We start from the raw sequence: 22,734 nt of genomic DNA, 5'->3' as shown, positions 1-22,734 counted from the left end.
GAAGCAAATGCAAGCACCAGGGAGAAGTAACAGGGCTTCGTGTTTGAACATGTGGGGTTGGTTTAAACAGGGTGCGGCTGGAGAAACACACCCCTCTCTTCCAGTAAAGGCCAGAGGGCTTCCTGGAGGAGGGGTACAGGGGAGCAGCCAGCGGGGGAAGGGTGTGCCCTGCGGCCACTGGAGCAAGCAAATCCCAGGTTCACCAGGCTGGGCAGAGGCATCTCCCGAGGGCGGCTGTGGACAGAACCTCCTGGGACTTGGCACTGTCCTGCTCTCACACCCACTCACACACACCTCGACGCACTTCCTCACACTCTCTTTCTTATACGTATATACATGCTGTCACATATACCCATGCAAGTCACACACACTCACTCTGCCTCCCCCCCCACCACACACAAAGTTCCCTCCTTCCTCCTTGAAGCCTGGCGCACCCTCTAGAGCCGTAAGCCTGTAGCCGTGGCCATGGCCTGTGGCTGTGCCTGTGGCTGGGCCAGCTCTCCGCTGAGCTGCCTGCGGAGCCATGACCCCCCCTGTATCTCATTCTCGGCGCCTTAACTGTGCCTCGGGGCCAGCCCCGAGGGAGACAAAGAGCCAGGCTCTTCACCCTCCTCCTCGGAAGCCTCCTGTCCCCGGCTCTTCTTCAGAGGCCTTCTTCCCGTTCTCTGACCTTCTCAAATGCCCTCTGTAACCCTCAGGCGGAGGGCAGGACCAGGCCCTCAGCATCTCTCGGCTGCAGAGCCCCAGGGGACCGGGAGGGGCTGACACCCAGGCTGGCCTGGGGTGGGGCGTCACGCCCATGGCTTGCCCCCCCAGACACAGAACCGCGGGCAGCGCATGAAAGAGGGCGCCCACATCAACCGCTCACTGCTGGCCCTGGGCAACTGCATCAACGCCCTGAGCGACAAGAGCAGCAACAAGTACATCAACTATCGCGACAGCAAGCTCACCCGGCTCCTGAAGGTACCAGCGGCCGCCGGGCCTGGGCACCGGGCACCCAGGGTGGGGCTGCCAGCATCACAAAGAAAGACACAGGGCGCCCAGCTAGCGGTGAATTTCAGATAAACAACAAAAATCTGTTTGGATATCAGTGTGTCCCATGCCATCTCTGGGACATACTTATACTGAAAAAGAAAAAAAGAAAAAGAAAAGCTCACTTGTTATTTATCCAGAATTCAGATTTCACTGGGTGCCCTGTGTGTTATCTGGTGACTCTCACCAAAGAGAGAGCAGCAGGGAAGGAAAAGGGCTGCATCTGACCCTCCACCCCAGGGCTGTGGGTCTGAGGGAACCCGGGGTTGTCTGGATTTGGGGGGTTCAGGTAGTCAGTCAGCATCACGGCTCCCAGAGGCTGCTGTTTGGGGGCCCGCTCCTGCCTGGGCCCTGCGTTTGGTGCCTCACTCCCCTCCCAGCTCCTTTCACCTTATCAGTGAGTCTGAGTTAGGGGATTACTAGTTCCACTTGCAGATGAGGAAACCGAGGCACTAAGAGGCTAAGTAACCTTCCCGAGGGCTCACACTAGTAAGTGCTGGGGTAGAGGCCTGCCTGGGCTGATCGCAGAGCTGCAGGTGACCTAACGCTCACTGGCCACCGGCCTGGCAGCATCACTCCACCTACAGGCTGGGACGTGGGGACAGTTCATCCTGCCGCCCTAGAAACCCGGGGAAGCTCAGGATTAGAGAAGGGAAGGAGCTCTTGCCTGAAGTCCCTTAGCTGGTAATTGCTGCAGCCAAGGACTTTGTCCCCACCAACCCCACAGTCCCACTGCACGTGCTCTCTGTCCAGGAGGCAAGGGAGAGAGGGGGTGGCCACAAGCCAAATTCAAGCTTCATGGAGAGGTCCCCATCAGCCCCCTCACTCCGGCCAAGACAGCAGTGCCATCGGCAGTCAGAAAAGAGGGGAGCTGGGAGGCCGGGGGGATGGGAAAGGGGCTCAGGGCCCCACAGGGCTCTCCCCGCTCTGGTTCCCAGCCAACCAGGGCCGCTGCCTTTCCTCCTCCTCACGTATGAGGGGAGGAGAAGGAAAGCCAGAGACTCCGACCCAGATACTCAGAATGTTCAGATGTGAACTTTGGAGAAGAAACTGGAAGAGGGAAGAAGGGGGGACAGCAGAGGGGGGAGGGGAGAGACCTTGCGGTGCTCAGGGCCAGCAGCTGTGAGTGTGAGTGTGAGTGTGTGTGTGTGATAGAGGGAAACGCACACCCACACCGCACGGGGGCATGGCGGGCAGCCTGGCAGGAGCGGGGCAGGGAGCCAGGCCCCGGCTGAGCGCAGCCGCCCGCTCCCGTCCAGGACTCCCTGGGGGGGAACAGCCGCACGGTGATGATCGCCCACATCAGCCCAGCGAGCAGCGCCTTTGAGGAGTCCCGGAACACCCTGACCTACGCGGGCCGGGCCAAGAACATCCGCACCAGGGTGAGGGACCCCTGGTCTGTCCCCCCAGGGCCCGCCTTCCTGGGCCACGGTTCGAGCCCCTGGACTGATTCCCGGCCCTGCCACGCCACCCCACGCTCTCTGGAACCAGCCACCGTGGCACTGGCCCCACTCCCCCGTCCAGTGTCAACCCTGTGCCCTTCCTTGTTGCCTGCCAGGAAGCCCACAGCTCCCGAGGGCCCCCTTGGTCCTGTTCAAGGTCTGTGCTCCCCCAGCCCCAGCACCCCCTTCCATCTTCCCGTTTTCATCTTCAGATGCTCGTTCAGACGTTTACCCTTCCAAAGCCCCTAATCCTAATAGTCCTAATAGAGGTGACCACTACTGAGCATTTACACGTGGGCCCTTTACCAAATCATCTCATCTGATCCTCAAGTGAGGCAGTGGTTATTTCTGTCCCCATTTTATAGTTGAGGAAAATGAGGTTGAAGGGAGCTATGTGACTTCGCAGGTGGGCAGCGATGGCGCTGAGACTAGAGCTGGGTCTGCCTGGTTTCCAAGCCAACGTTCTCATCCTCTCTGGTGAATGGGTTAGAATTCTGGCTACCTGTTACACGTTTGTTCCCACCCGTGTGGGTGGAGGGGTGAGAATTCTAAGACAGAATTTCACGAACATTCTCCCCATACCACAGTTAGCCAGCCGTTGTGCCAGGTGCTTTCTGTTTTATCTCAACCCTCAAGGAACTTAATCGTGGAAGGAGAAAGGTAATAATAATATTCTGAATTGATAGTTCAGAATATTACTAATAGCACGAAATGATGCCAACAGTAGGGGGCGCTGGTGAGATCCCACGGAGCTCTTCGGAGACTGTAAGGGGGAATCTGAAGGGTGGGGAGGAAGTTTCAGAAGGGAGGGAGCAGTAAGGGTAGAAGTTCCCAAGGCAGGAAGGAGATGGTGTCTGTGGTGGGGGTGGGGCGAGCAGGATGGTTTCTCCGCTGTAGCAGAATATTCCTGATGGAGCCGTGAGTCAAAAGAAAATCTAGAGAGAGGGGTGGGCCTTCAACACCAGGAGAAGGAATTAGGAGGTTCCCCCAAGCAGCAGGGTGCCACTGAAGGTTGAGCGGGGAGGCAGCATTTTAGAAGCATGGCCTCTGGTGGAGGCGCGTCGTGTGAGACGTTGTAGGGTTGGAGGCAGAGAGGCCATTTCTGTCATCCAGAAAGATCAGGGGAAGGAGAGAGAAGAGAGGACCCCGCAGGCAGGCCCTGGCCCCCGGGTGGCTGTACCCACTCCCCTCGCCTCCGCACAGGTGAAGCAGAACCTACTCAACGTCTCCTACCACATCGCCCAGTACACCAGCATCATCGCTGACCTGCGGGGCGAGATCCAGAGGCTCAAGTGCAAGATCGACGAGCAGGGTGGGCGGGGCCAGGCCCGCGGCCCCCCGGGGCCGGATCACATCCGCCACGTCCAAGGTGTGTGGGTGGGTCTGTGGGAGCTCGTCTCCCGACGCCCGTCCAGGCTGTCTCAAATTGCTCTGGGGTCAGGCAGCACAGGGTTCAAAGCCAGACTCAGACTCCTTCTGGCTCAGTAGCCTTGGGCTTAGTCATCAAGCACTCTGAGCCTTCCGTCCTTCAGCTGCCAATGGAATTGTGGTCTCTGCTTCAGAGACTCGACCCGAGGATGGGGTGGTCTCACCCGAGTGAGAGGCACGTGGATATTTGGCTGTGCCGGGGCATCACTTTCGGGGCTGAAGTGCAGGGCTGTGAGACTGTGCCGGGTGTCACCGGAAGGGATACAGTTCTCACAGATTTTCTGCCTTTACTCTGACGATTTTCCAACCAATGGCAGTAAAATGTCCAAGGGGAGCCTTTTATAGATAACAGAAAGTTGCTTTAAAGGCTGATGGGAGCCCAGTTTACACAGAGAAGCTGGGAATCACCTTTGGGTCACAGCTTGAAGACTCAGTGCAGAAGTGGGATGTGGGAGGGGGTAGTAATCTAGGAGGTCTTTCTGGAGGAGGTGGTTGCACAGGAAGTCTTTAGGGAAGAAAGAGAAGGGAGGGCCCCAGGTGGGCCCAGACTTTCCTGGCCTGACCCCTCCTCCTCCACTGACCTCCCCCACCTCCCATTTAAGGGGCAGCTGAGGTCCAACTGCACAGCGGGCAGGGTGAGCAGGCTGAGATAGGACAGCTGCGGGAGCAGCTCCTCAGCGCTTTCCAGGAGCAGCTGGACGTTCGGAGACACCTGCTGGAGCTGGAGAACCACGCCATGGAGGTGCAGATCGACACCTCCCGCCACCTGCTCACCATCGCTGGGTAAGCACCCCTGGCCTGGAATGGGCTGGGAGCTGGAGCTGCATGCCGTGCCCTCCCCCTTCCATGGCCTGAATCCCGTGTCTCCCTGGGCGGTGGGGCTGTGGCAGCTGGGAGCACGAGAAGTCACGCAGGGCCCTCAAGTGGCGGGAGGAGCACCGGAAGGAGTCCTACACCAAGGATGACAGTGAGAAAGACTCGGACACAGGGGATGACCAGCCAGACATCCTGGAGCCTCCCGAGGTGGTCTCCGCCCGGGAGAGCATCGCTGCCCTGATGGGTGAGCAGAAGAAGCTGCGAAAGCAGAAGGTACCCAGGGTTTGGGGTCCGGGAGAGTGGGTTTGAGAGGCTGCAGCAGGAAGGGGCTGGGGGAGGCTTGTGGGAGGAGTGAGGGCTGGGTGTTCAGGCCACAAATCCCCATGACCTTGTTAAATTCCTTCACCTCCTCGCGCCTCTCTTACTCATCTGTAAAATGGGAGTAGTCAGCCCTAGTGGGGTCGTTGGGAAGATTAAATAAATGCCTTTCACATACCAAGGACTCAAAAAATGGTAGCAAATATCCTAATTAGGATTTTCCAGATCTCTGCCCTCTACTCTGAAGCATGTCCACATCAGGGGGCTTCAGGGTACCATGAGCCCTGAGGGCATCGTATGGGCTGGGGTTGCGCAGAACCACGGAGCTGATTCTAGGGGTGGGTTGTGGTCAGGACAGGAAGAAGGTAGGCACAAAGGGGCCGCTCAGGAGCAGCCCCTGGTTGCAGGGTCCAAGTTACAGCTTCGACGGTGCGCCTCGCAATGGGGTTTCAGCCGGGAGCCCAGCCAGAGTCCGGGGACTGGAGGGGTGGGGACGGGCTCGGCAGCGAGCGGGCCGGCGCAGACCCTGCTTGGTCCCCAGCTGGCGCTGGAGCAGCGCTGCCGAGAGCTGCGCGCACAGAGCCGGCGCCTGGAGGAGACGCTGCCGCGGCGCATCGGCTCCGAGGAGCAGCGCGAGGTGCTCAGCCTGCTGTGCCGCGTGCACGAGCTCGAGGTGGAGAACACCGAGATGCAGTCGCACGCGCTGCTCCGCGACGGCGCGCTCCGCCACCGTCGCGAGGCCGTGCGCCGCCTGGAGCAGCACCGCAGCCTCTGCGACGAGATCATCCAGGCCCAGCGGCAGATCATCGACGGTAGGGCCCGCGCCCGGCGCGTCCGAGCCACCCACGGGCCCCATCGACCCGCGGTGGGCCCGAGGGCACGCGCTGAGCCCTGCCTCTCCCCCGGCAGACTACAGCCTGGCCGTGCCGCAGCACCTGCAGGAACTGTACGAAGTGTACCTGCGGGAGCAGGAGGAGGGCAGCCTGGAGCGGGCCACCATCATGGACCGCGTGGCCTCCAGGGCCCTGAAGGTGGGCGCTGGGCCTGAGCACGCGCCCCTGTGCTAAGGGAGGGGCTGATGCCCAAGGCAGCGCCTGCAGGTCGCTGGGATGGTGGTAAGGCCAGGCTGGCTGGTCCTCAGGGAGTTGATGCCTTCCTTCTTATCCCACCCAAAGCCTTGCGAAGCCTGAGTAAGTTTCCCATCCCGGGGTATTCTTCTCTGGCACTTATCCCCAGCTAGGGTCTGAGGGTCAGGGTTGGCCTGCTGAGATATCACAAATGGCCCCAGACACCCTCCCAGGAGACCAGGCCACTAGGCAGTGCCACTGGGGCTGCCTAGCAGACCACAGCTTGCCCCTTAGGACCCAGAACAACAAGCCCACTGCCCTCTAGGGCGCCAAGCCCATATTACAGCCCCAGACACCCTGTGTGCCTTTGTCACCTATGCTGTTACCTGGTCCAGAACTGAGTCTTCTGACTGCCCCTTCTCTCCCTCCGCCTTCCCTCCCCAGGATAGTTCCTTGCCCCAAATTAGCACAACAGGAACCTTGCTGACCCCAGAGTCTGACCCAGAGAGCGGGAAGGTGCTGAGCTCCGAGGCCCAGCACCTGCAGAAGAATAGCTTCCTCCCTCCACTCAGCACAGACAGGTGAGACCAGGGACTACTTCCTGCCAGTCCTGCCAGCCTGAGCCCCCACAGGCTGTGTCCCAGAGATGGCAGCCCAGATTAGGGCTTCCTGGGGAGGATGGAGCAGTGCCGAGACCAGCTTGGCGACTTGGGGCAAATGACGGGTGCCGCAAGCTTAAAGAAACGCAGACACAGATTTAAGAGAAAGATGGGACCAGGTGACTCAAGACCTCTAGGATCAAAAGCCCCGCTGCTTCATCCCACTTTGTTTTTATTGAGCTCTCGGCATTCCAAAAGCAAGATAGCATAAGGTTCTCACACTCCCAGTTTCATCCCACAGTCAAGGTTTTTCTTTGAAATAACCAAACAAAGGCCTCATATGATTGGGGGCAGTGGTCCTTTGCAAGAACAGCAGGAGGAGGGCAGCTGCTATTGGCCAGGTCTCTGTTTGCCTCCTGGGTCCCGATCTGAGCTGGGCATGGGAAGCAACGCAGCCATGGGGGCAGGAGACCTCTCTCAGAAGGAGTAAGGGTCTGTGCCCCACCCTTGTTGGCCCCTCTGCGACTGTGCCTGTCTTAGGTTGTTCCTCCCCTGAGGAATCGTACCCGTCTCTGGCTAACCAGCCATCCTCCGGGGGTCAAACAGGGTGATATGAGGTGTGCAAGCGAGGATGGGGCTGCACCCCCAGAGAGGGTCAGTCTTCTGTTTCCACGGTAGCCTTTGCCCCCATGGCCTCCACGCCCAGCACCCTTAGTTCCTCTGCTGCTCAAGCAGAACATCCTGCCCCCAGTTGCTCAGCCCACATACTTTAATTACTTTTCGCCATATTTATTGTAACATTTTCAAGGTTTCAGAAAGACTTCTGAATGTTTTCCCACATTTCCCCCTCTTTGTTTTTGTAGGAGAAGATAAGCTGTCCAGCTACTTCTTTTTTCATCAATCCTTGGAGCATTTTTCTTGCGCATCTGAGAACTAAACATAAGATAATTAAAAGCAACAATAGAATATCAAAATGTCTAGGAGACTGCTACTCATGCTTTTTGTCCAGTCCAATGGATGCAGTGCTTTTAATCCATCGGCTATACTTTGTAAAGTAGCAGTCTGGTGTAGAGATTGCAAAGATGCATATTGCATGCCAGTTATTTTAGCTTGTAATTGTTGTATGTCCAGTGTGAAGTAATCTGCTTTATATCCCAGTAGATGTGTCACTGGCATTATGGCCATCCCAGATTTGTAATGTTTTTAAACTTAAGGGAAGTTTCCATATTTCTGTTTGAGCTCTGCCATTCTCTAATTGAGGCCAAGGAGGTACCAATCTGGTCCTAAGCCATAAGATGGGATAGGGTGAGTGCGTGGCAATATTGGTATAATTATGTTTATATATATGCCATCACAACCTTTTATAGGGATTGCAGGAGGAGTTTTGGTGTGAACAATTAGAGACTGCATACCCCTTAGGGGACCGGTCCCATACTGTTCCATAGGAACCATTAAGTAGTATCACACCCTCCATCCCACGGCAAACATCCCAAAGAATCCAATCTTGTCTGTCAGCCCATATCCGTTTTATTTCACACAAAGGTCTATCAGGGATGGCCTAATTAGTAAACTTAATCTCTTGATATCCAAAGCTCAAAGCTGAAAACAAATGTAATTGTGCTTTGGTATGGTTTCTGAGAATTGACAGACAGCCATGCCTGCATTGTTATATTCAGACATGCTTTATTAGCGCCTATACATATAGGCCATGTTTCAAAACCCATTGAACTGTTAAATTGGGTTCCTTCTTTGCCTTTGTGTTTAGGTAATCTTTTATCCTCTGGTCCAGGAATCCAAGAGGAATCATTAATATAAACAGATATAGATCTTTCTCCCCAATTAACAGGTCTTAATAATGGGGGATTCGGCACATAAGCCCAGTAGGTATAATCCTTTTCATTTGCTGTGACAAGGGGCATACTCACTGCAATAGTAATCAGAGCAAACCTCATCCGTGTTTGTGGTAAAGGGCCTGTGATTTTAGTTGTCTTTAAACTCAGACCTTTAAAGCTCATCACCGGAGGGTCCACGTCCCATTCAAGACGGCGTCTCTTTGGGGCGCTCATGATATGGCTTGACTGTCCGAGATGGAATCCACACAGATTCCAGGCCTGGTCCTGGTGACACACAAGCAAACCCTCTTCCCCATGTGATTAACCTTCCTGATGATCAGATATTAGTCCATGGGTCCTGCCACCATATCAGCAGCTGTGCATCATTAAGATGAGTCACATTCCTAGAAGAGGCTCGAAAATGCCTCTCAGCTGCTGTATCTGTAGCCTGTACAGATACATTCAAAAAATTAATAGTGAATAAGGCTTTATTTAAAGTTGTTTGTTGCCCTTGGGTGATTCCCCCTTTTTGTTTTTGGAGAATGTTTTTAAGTAGTTGGTTTGCTCTTTCAACTATTGCTTGTCCCTGGGGGTTGTAAGGAAGTCCTGTAGAATGTGATATGGACCACATAGCAAGAAATTGTTGAAATGCTTTACTAATATAAGCAGGGCCATTATCTGTTTTAATGGCTTGTGGCAACCCCATGACTGCAAAGCATGCATATAAATGCTTTTGCACATGCTTTGCAGTTTCACCAGACTGGGCAGTAGCCCATATAAATTGAGAAAATGTATCAATAGTTACATGCACATAGGAGAGCTTACCAAAGGATGAGATGTGAGTAACATCCATTTGCCATAAAGAATTAGGGTGTGGGCTTCCTAGGTGGCGCAGTGGTTAAGAATCCGCCTGCCAATGCAGAGGTCACGGGTTCAATCCCAGCTCCAGGAAGATCCCACATGCTGTGGAGCAATTAAGCCCGTGTGCCAAAAAAAAAAAGAAAAAGAATTAGGGTGCAAGCCCTGTGGGTTTACGCTGGGTTCATATTGCTGAGGATTATTAATAATTTGGCATGATGGACATTTTCTTAGTATATCTTTGGCTTGATTCCAGGTAATATCAAACTTCATTTTTAAGCCTTTAGCATTTACATGAGTTAATTGGTGGAAATGTTTAGCTTCATCCAATACGGGTGCAACAAGTCTACCAGCAGCTCTGTTACCTGTTGCCAGAGGCCCAGGCAAAGTAGGATGGGCCTGAATATGGGTAATATAAAAAGGAGCATTTCTAGAATGAACAACTCATTGAAGTAATAGAAAAAGATCATAAAGAGGCTCTGGAATAGACTGTTTGATAGTAGCAGTTTCTATCATGTTAGTGCCTTGAACCACATAGGCAGAATTAGATAAAATATTAATGGCCTGAGATATGTCTTGCAAAGCACAGATAACTGCATATAATTCTGCTTCCTGAGCTGAAAAGTGAGGGACAGGGATTTGTCGCATTTTAAATCCTGTATATCCTGCTCGGCCCTTACTAGAGCCATCAGTAAAAATTATAGGAGCATCTGGTATAGGATCAGATTTTGTTATTTGAGGTAGAATCCATTGAGTTCTTTTAAGAAACTGCAAAATGGGATTTTTCGGATAGTGATTATCAATTTTCCTAATATAATCAGCAAAGGCAATTTGCAAACTTACACAATTTTGGAAACAAGCCTGAATTTCTTTAGTAGTTAAATTAATAATTATATGTGAAGGGTCAGTTCCAATTAAATGCCTACTTCTAGTTCTTCCCTTCAGAACCAACTGAGTTAATAATTCTAAATAAGGTAACAAGGATTTTACCATAGTATTTGCTAAAAACAACCATTCCACAATTCCTTCATTTTGCATTAATATCCCCGTAGGTGAATGAGGAGAACGTAATATAATTAATTGCAATGGCTGATGAACAGTTACTCTCTGTAATTGAGAAGAATGAATTTTATTTTCTACAAGTTTTAGTTCCTCTAAAGCAGCTGATGTTAAAGTTCTTGGACTATTGAATTTTGAATCCCCTTTCAACAATGCAAATAGGTTAGACAATGCATATGTGGGGACCCCTATGCATGGGCAAAGCCAATTAATATCTCCTAAGAGTTTTTACAAATCATTAAGAGTTTGGATTTGATCTGTCCTCAGTTCCACCTTTTGTGGTCTAATAGTCGTTCTATCAACTATTGTGCCCAAATATTGATATGGGCTATGCATCTGTACTTTTTCTGGAGCTATTTTAAGGCCTGCTTTATCAAGGCAAAGCTGCATGTTAGTGTACGCAGAAGTAAGTAAATCTTGATTAGGAGCAGCACACAAGATATCATCCATGTAATGAATAACAACTAGGAAATTCTAGTCGTACTGGTTCAAGGGCTTTAGCAACAAAATTCTGACAAATAGTAGGGCTATTCAACATGCCTTGAGGTAACACCTTCCACTGAAACCTTTTCCTAGGTTCTTTATTATTTAATGCAGGCACAGAATAAGCAAATTTTTCTTTATCACTGGGATGGAATGGAATGGTGAAAAAGCAGTCTTTCAGATCAATAACTATTAAAGGCCAATTAGCAGGGATCATATTAGGTGATGGGAGGCCTGGTTGTAAGGCCCCCATTGGTTGTATAACTGCATTGACTGCTCTGAGATCTGTTAATAAACGCCATTTACCAGTTTTTTTCTTTATTGGAAATACTGGAGAGTTCCATAAGCTAAAAGATTCTTCAATATGTCCCTTTTCTAACTGTTCAGTCACTAATTCTGTTAGCGCTTCTAACTTTTCTATGGTTAAAGGCCATGGCTCAACCCAAACTGGTGTATCGGTTTTCCAGGTCAATGGGATTGGTGCTGGGGGAAGCAGTAAGCTTTTAGGAACAGTGGCCACTAGTGAAAAGACGGAAATCCAAGACCTTCTCTATTTACATCACCTTCAGCTGGAATGGGAAATAGTTTCCCTTGATGATATTTACCAAGACCTAACCCTGGCTGATATCCTTGATTTACCAGCATTTCTTGACTTTGCATACTATAAGTATCTAACGTTGGGATATGGATTTCAGCCTTCCATTGTTACAATAAATCCCTTCCCCATAAATTAATCGGAAGGTCTGCTATATAGGGTTGTAAGTGGGCTGGCTGCCCATCTGGGCCAATACAAGGCAATATTTTAGCACTTTGCTGCAAGCCATGAGCTCTACCTAAACCTACTACTGTAATGTCTGCAGGACAAGTAGGCCAGCAAGAAGGCCAATGATTACTGCTTATAATTGATCCTCTCAAAGCTTTTCCATTTATAATTACTGAGCACGTCGTGCGTGTTTCTAAAATTTTTTCAGAGAGGAAAACTCCAGCCTCTCCTGTGCTTCCAAAGCCTTTCATTCCCCTTACTTTTGTACTATTGCCAATCTTACAATATGGCAGAATAAGCAACTGTGCTATTCTATCACCTGGATGGGCTTTCCATGGAACCGAAGTTGATATTATCACTTTGATTTCTCCAGTATAATCATTATCAATCACTCCAGTATGAATTCTAATTCCTTTTGATGTTAAACCAGACCTTCCTAGTATTAAGCCAACGGTTTCTTTTGGCAAAGGTCCAGTAATTCCTGTTCTGACCAATGTTGGAGTTTCTCCAGGCAGTATAATAATAGATTCTGCACAAGGAAGGTCTAAGGCTGCGCTGCCTGCTCTGGCTGGTGATAATTCCATGGCACTGCGGAGTATTGGGCCACTTCCGCCTGTTTCTGGATCTGATAGGCTCCCTTTGGTTGCGGGGCTAGGAGCGAGCCCCGTTGATAGTTGCCCGACAAGGGGGTTCCATCCTTATGGAAGTTAGATTTACACTGGCTTGACCAGTGAAATCTTTTTCCACATCTTGGACAAAGTCCAGGCTGTTTTTGTCCTTTGGTTACATTATCTTGAAAATTAACAGCCCTTCTATCTGCTCCCTTTCTACATTGTTTCTTTGTATGTCCTTGTTTACCACAGTTAAAGCATTTCCCTGGAAATTTGTTACTTATTTTCAGTCCAGCCATAGCCTGTGCCATCACTGTGGCTTTAAAGTTCTCAGTTCCCACTCCCTGACACACTCTAATATAATCATTTAATGTTCCATTTCCTTTCATAGGCCCAATGGCCTTCTTACAATCTGTATGTGCATTTCAAAAGCCATTAATTATAAAATAGTATCAGAGGCCTCAGCATTAATGATCTGCCTCTTGATAGCCTCTTGTAATCTGGCAACAAATTCAGTATAGGGCTCTCTCGCCCCCTGCATGATCTTTTGAGAAGAGACAGAAGCTTGCCCTTTAGCTTCTATTCTCTCCCAGGCTCTTAGGCAACAACGTCTTACCTGTTCTATGGCCTGATCTTCCATCAGAATCTGATCTTGAACTCTGTGCCAATTTCCACTACCTATCAATTGATCCAAGGAGATAGGAATCTGCCTTGCTCGGTTCTGGTTTGCCATAGTTTCAGCATGATCACACCACCAGGTTTTGAATTGTAAAAATTCTCCTGGGGCTAGTACTGCACGAGCCAACGATGCCCAATCAGCTGGAATCAAACAAGTGCCTTCGGCTACTCCCTGTATGATACCTACGGTGTATGTGGAATTCACTCCATAATTTTGTACTGCTTGCTTTAATTCTTTCAATAATTTGAAAGGGATCGGCTCATGTACTGCCTCATAAATTCCACAGGGATTCTTAGGATCCACTCCAGGTGCCACCCTTTCATGAATCGTTACTGGAAATGCCATTTGCGTAGCTTCCAGATCTCCCTCTTGTCTAGCCTGCAAAATGCCCTTCTGTAAGGGTGATAAAACTGCGTGTCCTTTAGACACAGGAAAGGCATGAGCTCCCCCAGGCGGCGTTAAAGAGGGTGGAGGAGGGGGCAGTAGAGGAAGTTCGCCCTCCTCTCCAAGTAAGGGAGCCAAGGGTCTGGATCCCTCAGCCGTGTGCATTCCCTTTTGTTTTCCAGTCCCCTCCGGCACCGCATATGCCCGTCGGTCCTCTGACGGACCGGCTTCTTCATCAAAGCTATCATCTGAGCCTTCAGGAGTTTGTAGAGGCTCTAGTACTGATTTAATTAGAGACCATGTTGACCAAATTGAAGCAGGTATGGGAGTCCCTTTAGAATGCAGTTTTTTAAGTTCGCTCCCAACCTTATCCCAAGTGCGCAAATCCAGTGTTCCTGAAGAAGGAAACCACGTACAATGTTTCTCAATTATTTGCAGAAGTTCTAATAATCGACCTGCACTTGTTTTTGCTCCACCTGCCCTTAGGAGCTGCCATAACAGGCATACATATGGTCGATATTGCTCTGAACTTTCTTTATTTCCCATATTTTACCCCGAAAACAAAATACCCGAGAGATTTACTTACCGGCAGGATTTTTCAGAGGCCTTTTGCTCTCCTCTCGGGGCTTCACGGCAATTCCCAATTCTTTATTTTTATTAATTTCACTTTTCGTGAGCCTTCGTCACTCAAGCCCCTCCAGCCCCACGTTGGGTGCCACTTGCCGAGACCAGCTCGGCGACTTGGGGCGAATGACGGGTGCCGCAAGCTTAAAGAAGCACAGACACAGATTTAAGAGAAAGATGGGACCAGGGGACTCAAGACCTCTAGGATCAAAAGCCCCGCTGCTTCATCCCACTTTGTTTTTATTGAGCTCTCGGCATTCCAAAAGCAAGATAGCATAAGGTTCTCACACTCCCAGTTTCATCCCACAGCCAAGGTTTTTCTTTGAAATAACCAAACAAAGGCCTCATATGATTGGGGGCAGTGGTCCTTTGCAAGAACAGCAGGAGGAGGGCAGCTGCTATTGGCCAGGTCTCTGTTTGCCTCCTGGGTCCCGATCTGAGCTGGGCATGGGAAGCAACGCAGCCATGGGGGCAGGAGACCTCTCTCAGAAGGAGTAAGGGTCTGTGCCCCACCCTTGTTGGCCCCTCTGCGACTGTGCCTGTCTTAGGTTGTTCCTCCCCTGAGGAATCGTACCCGTCTCTGGCTAACCAGCCATCCTCCGGGGGTCAAACAGGGTGATATGAGGTGTGCAAGCGAGGAAGGGGCTACACCCCCAGAGAGGGTCAGTCTTCTGTTTCCACGGTAGCCTTTGCCCCCATGGCCTCCACGCCCAGCACCCTTAGTTCCTCTGCTGCTTAAGCAGGACATCCTGCCCCCAGTTGCTCAGCCCACATACTTTAATTACTTTTCGCCATATTTATTGTAACATTTTCAAGGTTTCAGAAAGACTTCTGAATGTTTTCCCACAGAGCAGGAGCAAAAGAATAGAAGAGGTGGCACAGTCCAGAGCCAGGATTTTTGGGTCCTCTCTCCCTTTACTTTCCTGTGGGGTGGGGGTGAGACTGCAATGGTCAACAGATGCCCATCTTCCTCTGCCAGTCTCAGTGAAGCCAACCACGTGATCAAGGCCAGTTCCCGGGCCTGGCAGGCAAAGAGGTCCTCTGTGCCCATCCCACCCCCCATCCAGATTGGCAACCCGGTGATGCAGGAGGTGAGTACGAGGCACCGCCGGGCCCACAGCCTCCCCTGCTGTGGGTGGGAGTACCAGGGTGGACACCCAGTGGTTGGGATGGAGCCTTTCCCAAACAGCCCCCTGGGGACACAGGGTCCCTGCTGTGTCCAATGGCTTCTCTTCCCACCACTTCGTCTCACAGGCTCCCACTCAGGACGGCCTGGGCAGCCTGAGCGGCCAGATCAACTCCTCCTCTGACAGCAGTGAGAATCTATGGGAGAACCCCTTATCCCGCAAAGGTGTGCCCCCTGCCCACCCTGTCAGCCTGAGCCTGGCATCGTCTAAACTGCTCAGATCACCCAGCCCAGAGCCCCTTCTTGCTCTCCGCATTGCTAAATACACCCATGCATCGGATGCTACTCATTCTAGAAAAGGAGGCAGCAGTGCCAGGAGACGATTAACCACCTGCTCTGTCCACGCAGAGCTGGGGACACAACCTGAAACCAGAATGGGGACCACATGGCACGGAGGATCACGCCCCACCTTCCCACTCAGAAATCACTGTAATAGCAAACATAGAATCCCTACCCCTGGCCATAGGCTTTGCCCATTATCTCAGTGAATCCTTGTAACCCGGGTCTTCCCTGGCGGTCTAGTGGTTAAGACTCTGCGCTTCCACTGCAGGGGGCACGGGTTTGATCCCTGGTCGGGGAACTAAGATCTTGCATGCCGCGTGGCACAGCCAAAAAAAAAATCCTCACAACCCAGTGGGGTGTTTTACCACCCCCAGTTTACAGATGAAAGGAAGGCTCAGAAACTTGCCCAAAGTTTCTTAAGTAGCAAGCAAGTGGGGATGCTGTGGCAGAGCACGAGGGAGGGGTGTTGGAGGTGCAGGAGGGGGAGGAATATGTGGTCTTGATCCCGGGTTGGGTGCTCCTCTGTCCTGCCGCAGAGAGGAAGGAGATCTTGACCGGCACCAAGTGCATCTCAGTGAAGGCTGCCCAGCGGCGCTCGGTGGCCCTGGTCCCTGAGGGGCACCACCTGCCAGCACCCACCATGGAGCACAGCAGCCTGTCCCTGCACTCGCTGAGCGAGGCTGACGAGGTGCAGCCAGCTGGCCCGCTGGCCTGCAAGCAGCCACCCAGCCCCACGCTGCAGCACACTGCCAGCGAGGACAACCTGTCCAGCAGCACTGGCGAGGCCCCCTCCCGGGCAGTCGACTCTCATGGCCATGGCCCTGGGTCCTGGCCGCGAAGCCAGAAGAAAAGCCTGGGCAAGAAACAGGAGGAGTCCCTGGAGGCAAAGAGGAGGAAGCGGAGGTCCCAGGCCTTTGAGGTCACGGGGCAAGGGGTGAGGTCACAGGGCAAGGGGTGAGTCCAGGGGCAAGGAGTGGGGTGTCTGGGCCTTGCTGATGGGGCCCTGAGGGCTGGATTGGTCCAGCGGCCCCAGGGTACCCCTAGCTGTGCACCACCCTCCATGCCGGGTCCCCCACCCTGGTAGAGCAGCTGGGACAGATCCCTGCATCAGATCCCATGTTGCTCCCACCTCATCTCACTGTTTCCCAACCAACACAGCTCTCCTGCCCCAAGACACACGTCCCAGGACCCCGTCCCATGGAGAGCATCTCGGACCACAGGATGACAGTGTGCAGGCACCCAGCCCCTAGTATCCGGCATCTGGGAAAGGCCATCCTGCCTATGGCCAAGGTCAAATTCCCTCCGAGTGAGAACACTGGTCAGTACCAGCAAGGGAGGGAATGGGGATGGGGGTGGGGAGCCCTTGGCCAGTCCAGGGAGGAGGTGTGTTGAGCTCCCTGCCCCCACGGCTGCCCCTTGCTGGAAACAGAGTTCTTGAAGAACATTGGTGGGACTGGCATCTTGCGGTTGTGTCCCTTGGGAGTTGGAAGCCCCTGGGTGATCACAGGTGACGGAGACGCTTTCCCAAAGCACTGCTCGTGGCCCGTCCCCTGTTGCAGGCCCTGGGGACTCTTCACCCCTGGCTGTCCCCTCCAACCCAGCTGGTGTTTCCCGACGGGCTAGCCAGGGGCCCCGCCTGCCCCACGGTGCAAGCACCCACGGCAAAGATGGACGCTTCCCACATAACTGAGGGGCGCTGCTTGGAACTGGCCCTCCTGCCCCCAAGACTGAATGGGGTGTAGCAGGAAATGGGAGGTGGAGGCTGAGCACATGGGCATGACCTGGGACCAGGAGCTAAGGCTCTCAGAAGGCTGGGGCTCCTGAGACCCCGGAATGGTGAGGGTGCTCTCAGTGCCACCAGGAAAGGGAGGTGAGCCCAGGAGGCGTGGCTGGGATGGCAGGACTCCCTGGCCTCCCAGCCCTGGACAGAAAATCCTGTTGCCAAAACCCTGTCCTGAGACCCGTGGCCAGACTTAGCTTTGGAAATTGGGGTGGGGGGGAAGGGAGGGAGCTGTTAGTGGGACAGGGCTCCTGGGCCCACACCTGGGACAGGAGCATCCTGGATGGTTGGGGAAGGGGCCGATAGGCATTTCATATACTGTGGTTGGGGCGGGGGAGGGAATCTAGTTTTGTTACTTGTCAGTGGCTCCCCCCACCCCCAAACTCCTTTTTAACAATAAAATCCCATTCGAGTCTTGCCGGTTGTGTTGGAAACTAGACCTTGTCTGAAATGCGGGGTGGCCATGACTAGGCTTCAACCTAACGCCGCCCCCCCCCCCCCCCCCCCCCCCCCCCCCCCCCGCCGCCCCAGTCCCCTCTGCCTGGTTGTATAGCACCAGCCTCTGAAGTGCTGGGGGAAGTGGTTTTAGTCTAGACCCTGAGGCCCCGCCCAGGAAGGGCGGGGCTATAAGGCCTATTCATGTCCCTCCCACCAGCCTTCCCACCTGCCCAGATCCCCTCCCAGGAGAGGTCAGAGACTTGGGGTGGTTCCCCCCACCCGGGGAAGTCGGGGCTCAGAAATTGCTCAGCTGGGCCCCTCAGCTTCAAGGTGAGAAGCTCCCAAGGGGGTACCTAGTGCCCTGACCATTTGGATGCTTTTACCTGCCCCGTTCCCTGTGGGGGTGGGGGCCCTCGGGGAAAAGCTAATGAAAGATGGGGAGCCCCTGACCTGTGGAGCCCTCCTGGGACTGTTTTTCCCAGGAACTGGGTGGTTTCATCATCCCCTCGCCTCTCTGAGCACTGCTTTATTCTACCAAGAGGTTACCTTCAAGTCAGAGTGACATCAGCTCCTGAAACCAGGCATCTGGTCTACCACCCCTCGCCTGGCTTCCACCCAGCTCCAAGACCGCCAGCGCCTGGCCACCCGGGGTAGGCGCCCCACTGGCCATGCCACTCCCAGTCCCTCTGGGCCATGTCTGCGGGGCCTTTATTTCCCGATCCAGACGCCCCGCCCCGGGCCCCGCTCGGCTACTTGGGGGTCCGGATGAGGGTGTGGTAGACGGGCTTGACGATGAGGTGGAGGTGCAGGGCGTTCTCCACCAGGTACTCGGAGTTGCGCCGCTGCAGGTCGGCGTGCGCCAGGAAGTCGCCCGCCTCCTCGCTGCTCTGGTGGAAGCTGTAGGCGTGGCGCACCAGCAGGCTGCCGTGCTGGCGCGCGCCCACCAGCACAGTCTTCTGGAAGCTCACGCCCGCCGCGTCGCCGCCGCTGCTGGCCGGAGTCACCACGAGCCGCGGCCGGCCGTCCTCGGGGCGCGCGAGGGGCAGCGCGGTGGCCGCGGCGTCTGCGTAGACGGGCCGCAGGCTGACGGGCAGCCAGCGCGGCGAGAAGAGCACGTTCCACGTGACCCGACGGCCCGAGTCGTGGCCGCTGGGGCCCAGCTGCGTCTGGAAGCTGGTGCTGCGATCGTCGCGGGCCGGGTTGTTGATGACCCACGGGGCGCCCCAGGCGGGCGCGAGGTAGTTGCGGGGCAGGAAGGCGCTGCCGTTGACGTCGAAGAACTTGGCGTAGTGCAGCGGCGAGGCGGCGTGGAACTGGTAGGCCTGCAGCAGGAGGTCGGCCACCGCCGGGCCGTGGCGCGCCAGGGCGGCCGAGCGCGCTTGCAGCTGGAACAGCTGCGCCGGCGGGATCATGGGGTAGCGGATGGCGCGCAGCGCCCGCTCGGCCACGGCCGCGGGCGGCCGCGCGCGGCCCAGCCACGCCTCCAGCGCCTGGAACAGCTCCAGCTCGTCCTGCAGCACCAGGTCCGAGCGCGGCAGCAGCTGCGCCAGCAGCTCGGGGCTCACGGCGCCCCACTCGGCGCTGCCCGCCACGGCCGACAGGTTCCAGGCCAGGAACTGCAGGCAGCTCTGGCGCAGGGCCTCGTCCCCGGTGCTCACCGCGTAGTGGTACCAGCCCACCGCCGGGCCCGCGCCGCCCGCCAGGTGCGCGCGCATGTAGTCGGCCACGCCCCGCTGCAGGGAGGCCACGCCGTACTTGGTGGCCAGCCTGTGCAAGGGGATGGCCTGCGCCAGCAGCACGGTCAGCTCGCCGCAGTAGAGGTACCTGTCGGAGAGGCGCAGAGATGGGGCGCGGTCGGGACGGGACTGCCCACCCACCCCGACCCCACCCGGAGCCGCTTTCTGGGTCCAGAGGGCACCCGGCCTTGGGCGGAGAGCATCACGGTCAGGGGCGCCAACAGAAGGGCCCTCCCACGCCCAATCCTACTTCACCGCCTCTTCTTTCCGTTCTTGTGGGGACATGGAAATAGCATGCATTTATTGAGCATCTATTAGGTGCCGAGCTCTGTGCTAGAACAAGACAGATGTAGCTCCTACCACAAATCTGGGTTCGGATTCATATGCCACCAGCTATTTGCTATGAGAGTGGGCAAGCCATTTAACTTCACTGTTTGCCTCCAGGACTAAAAGATGTTTCCCCCAGGCTCCCTTATAGGGAATGTGGCCATGTGACTAAATTCTAGCCAATGAGATGTCTGCAGAGGCACAGAGTGGGACTGTGGAAAGGCTGGTTAAATAGAACTGACTGGGATGGGGGTGGGGGGGAGATGCTTTTGCCCTTCTGTGTTATCCTTCTTCCTGTTGCTCGGAAGTTGGAAGCAATGACCGGAATTCTGTAGCATCTTGTCAGAGCCGTTAAGTCAGGGTCACTTTCTCGGACTAGAGTGTGAATGGTGCCGTACGAGCAGGAAGCAGGAGATGGGGGAGAGAGATGGCTAACCTTTTTAGCTCCCTAGCCCTGTGGTTCAAAACCTGGCCAGACACCAAAACCACCTGGAGACATTAAAATAAGAAACGACTGCTTGGCCCAACCCTAGACTTGAAGCCCAGGATCCGGGGTGGGGCCCAGGAATCTATAGTTTTTGAAAGCTCTCAAGGCCAGGTTTGGAAACATCTCTGAAAGTAACTGGTAACTGACATCAAACCACACAGAGCTTACCAGCAAGGGCAGGGGAGTCAGGCTGCATTTTGCAAGAGGGCGGTGGCAGGAGGGAAGGAGGTGTTGCATGGTCATCCTAATGATATCCAGGGAATGGACACGATGCTGGTAGGAGCCAGGGCTCCCATCACCCTGTGAGTGGAGAAGCCAGGGACGTGGAAAGGGATGAAGGCTTCCCCCTGATCCTTCCTTACCTGATGAACTTGTCAAAGACAGCCGTGCAGTCCCGGGGCTCCTGCAGCACCACCTCGCTCTGGTTACTCAGCAGCTCCCGGAACAGCTCGCTGTGCAGTCCCAGCAGCAGGCGGTGGGCGTGGAAGACTCGGACCTCGTCAGTGCCCGCAGCCTGCACCCGCAGCACCACGTCGCTGGCATTGCCCTGCCGCAGCAGCTCCTGCAGGCGTTGGAGCAGCGTCTGGGAGTGGTTGATGGAGGTGCCCATTGACTCCCCACCGACATCGGCTTTCTGGGCTGCAGCAGGAAGGCACAGAGCACAGCCTGAGAAGGCACCCAGGCCGGTGGCTTTCTGGGAATGCGGAGGGACCAGCTGGAGATGCGTGTGGGTGGATGTGGGCAGAGGGTAGGTGAGCCAGGGAGGCTGTGTGCTCCCCTGTTTGTGCCCACAAAGGGTGTGGATACATGTGTGTGCACACAAGCACATCCTGGGTGGGGAAGCTTGTGAATTTGACCCTGAGCAGACCCTGAGAGGATGCTCTTGGAAGGAGGTGAGGATTCTCAGCAGGGAGAGGTTATGTTCTGGGGTTTTTTTGTGGGGGATGGGTTGTTTTCGTTGTTGTTGTTTTTTGTTTTTGGCAGCACTAAGCAGCACATGGGACCTTAGTTCCCCAAGACCAGGGATCAAACCTGTGCCCCCTGCATTGGAAGTGCAGAGTCTTAACCACTAGACAGCCAGGGAATTCCCAGGGAGAGGCCATGAACCAGCATGGGACAAAATATCCAGAGCTGGTCTCCATGATGCCAGACCCCTAGGTGAGGCTTGAGGAACCTCTTGGTCCCCACACCTCCCCTCCTGAAGAATTGTCCACCTCAGCCCTCGGAAGAGTTATCCAAGGCAGTGCATTCCCTGATAAATAATCTGTTGAGCACTTACTACAAGCCAGACACACTGCTGGGAGCTCAGACTAGCACAGTGAACAAAACGAGCCAGCTCTTTACCCTTGTGAAAGCACAACTTAGCTTCTTAGGCAAGAAATACACAAATAAGCACTGTGGTTTTAGATTGTGATAAATAAGGAAGGTGCTAGTAGTGGGGTGGCAGCTCCTTTAGGGGCAGGAATCAGAGACGGGCTCCCTGAGGAAGTGATGAGAAGCAGCCAGCAGAGGCCCTGGGAGAGGGTTGGCCTGGCGCAGGGAGGGGATCAAGGATCTGTCCGCGCGCTGGGTGGGAGGGGAGGGGGGGAGTGAGAGCGGAGGCTGCAGCCTGGAGGGGAAGCTGTTTCCAGGCCCAGCCACCCTCCTGGCTCCAGATCTGAGACAGAAGTCTACACTCGGCTGCAAGGGGCCAGAGAAAGCACAGAGGGCCAGCTGGTCCTGGACGGGACTCTCGGGGTGCCTGAGCCTTGAGGCTGTCACCCCCCTTCCAGGCTGGCCACGCTGGGCCCTTCTCTCATGTTCCCAGGGACACCATGAGGGTCAGCTGGGGACATGCAGTCGGTGGCAGAAAACTCAATGACAGAAAACACTGCCAGCAGCTTCTCCAAGTGGAGCACAGTGTGAGGAGCTGACGGCAGCAGATGGCCGCCCCCTCTACACACACACACACACACTCACAGTCCCAGGGCCTGTGTGGGCTCTTGGGGATGAGGCTCACAGGGGAGCAGCGCATCTGTGTGTAAGCGAAAGGGAGACAGAGGGAGGAAGGGTGAGAGAGGAGCCTGAGGTTATTTCCCAGCCCCGCCTCCCCAGGCTGTCACATTGATGGCACCCCACTCGCCTCTGCCTGGGCCCAGCTGCCTGGGACAATGGCCAGTGGAAGGGTCTTCTTGTCCCCTGCCTGCCTGCCCAGCCCTCCTCCCCTCGGAGGCAGGCTGCCCTCCTCCACTGTGATCAAATCCACTCTGTGCCGGCTGGACACCGCCCCCTCCTGGCCGTGTGCGGCTAGAGCCAGAAGGTCCTGCCCTTTCTCCCTGCCCACTGACCACTCACCTGCACGCGCGACCAGGCCCACCAAAGTCAGGATGGCCCAGAAGCTGGCCCAGGAACCAGGCTTGACGTAACCCAGCCTGAGCATCTTTGTGCCCTGCCCCCAAGCCCACTGGAGGGACAGCGAAGCCCGGACCACCCTGCTCACATTCCTCCTCCTTATATAGGATCC

The 22,734-nt window shown here is 54.5% G+C and overlaps 2 protein-coding genes across 2 annotated transcripts in view; one reads left to right on the top strand and one right to left on the bottom strand.

The window, feature by feature from the left end:
- Positions 1 to 17,446, top strand: part of KIF19 (kinesin family member 19) — a 32,267-nt gene extending 14,821 nt beyond the window's left edge. The window contains exons 8-20 of the mRNA XM_057717261.1: positions 817 to 963; positions 2,292 to 2,414; positions 3,678 to 3,843; positions 4,511 to 4,685; positions 4,793 to 4,991; positions 5,578 to 5,848; positions 5,946 to 6,067; positions 6,548 to 6,684; positions 14,981 to 15,086; positions 15,250 to 15,346; positions 16,000 to 16,397; positions 16,622 to 16,781; positions 17,023 to 17,446. Of these exons, the coding sequence (XP_057573244.1) occupies positions 817 to 963; positions 2,292 to 2,414; positions 3,678 to 3,843; positions 4,511 to 4,685; positions 4,793 to 4,991; positions 5,578 to 5,848; positions 5,946 to 6,067; positions 6,548 to 6,684; positions 14,981 to 15,086; positions 15,250 to 15,346; positions 16,000 to 16,397; positions 16,622 to 16,781; positions 17,023 to 17,153 (2,232 nt within the window). The 3' untranslated portion in view covers positions 17,154 to 17,446. The remainder of the gene's footprint in view (positions 1 to 816; positions 964 to 2,291; positions 2,415 to 3,677; positions 3,844 to 4,510; positions 4,686 to 4,792; positions 4,992 to 5,577; positions 5,849 to 5,945; positions 6,068 to 6,547; positions 6,685 to 14,980; positions 15,087 to 15,249; positions 15,347 to 15,999; positions 16,398 to 16,621; positions 16,782 to 17,022) is intronic.
- Positions 17,447 to 17,981: 535 nt separating this feature from the next.
- BTBD17 (BTB domain containing 17) lies at positions 17,982 to 22,650 on the bottom strand. Its single transcript, XM_057717262.1, has 3 exons — positions 22,566 to 22,650; positions 20,594 to 20,870; positions 17,982 to 19,505 (listed from the first exon to the last, which is right to left on the bottom strand). Exons 1-3 carry the CDS (start codon positions 22,648 to 22,650, stop codon positions 18,431 to 18,433), a joined length of 1,437 nt encoding a protein of 478 aa, XP_057573245.1. The 3' UTR covers positions 17,982 to 18,430.
- Between the last annotated feature and the right edge of the window lie 84 nt (positions 22,651 to 22,734).

The sequence above is a fragment of the Hippopotamus amphibius genome, chromosome 17 (assembly GCF_030028045.1).
Source record: "Hippopotamus amphibius kiboko isolate mHipAmp2 chromosome 17, mHipAmp2.hap2, whole genome shotgun sequence".
NCBI classification, from domain to species: Eukaryota; Metazoa; Chordata; class Mammalia; order Artiodactyla; family Hippopotamidae; genus Hippopotamus; species Hippopotamus amphibius.
The sequence above is the reverse complement of the archived record's forward strand: the minus strand, read 5'-3'. Positions and strand labels throughout refer to the sequence as shown.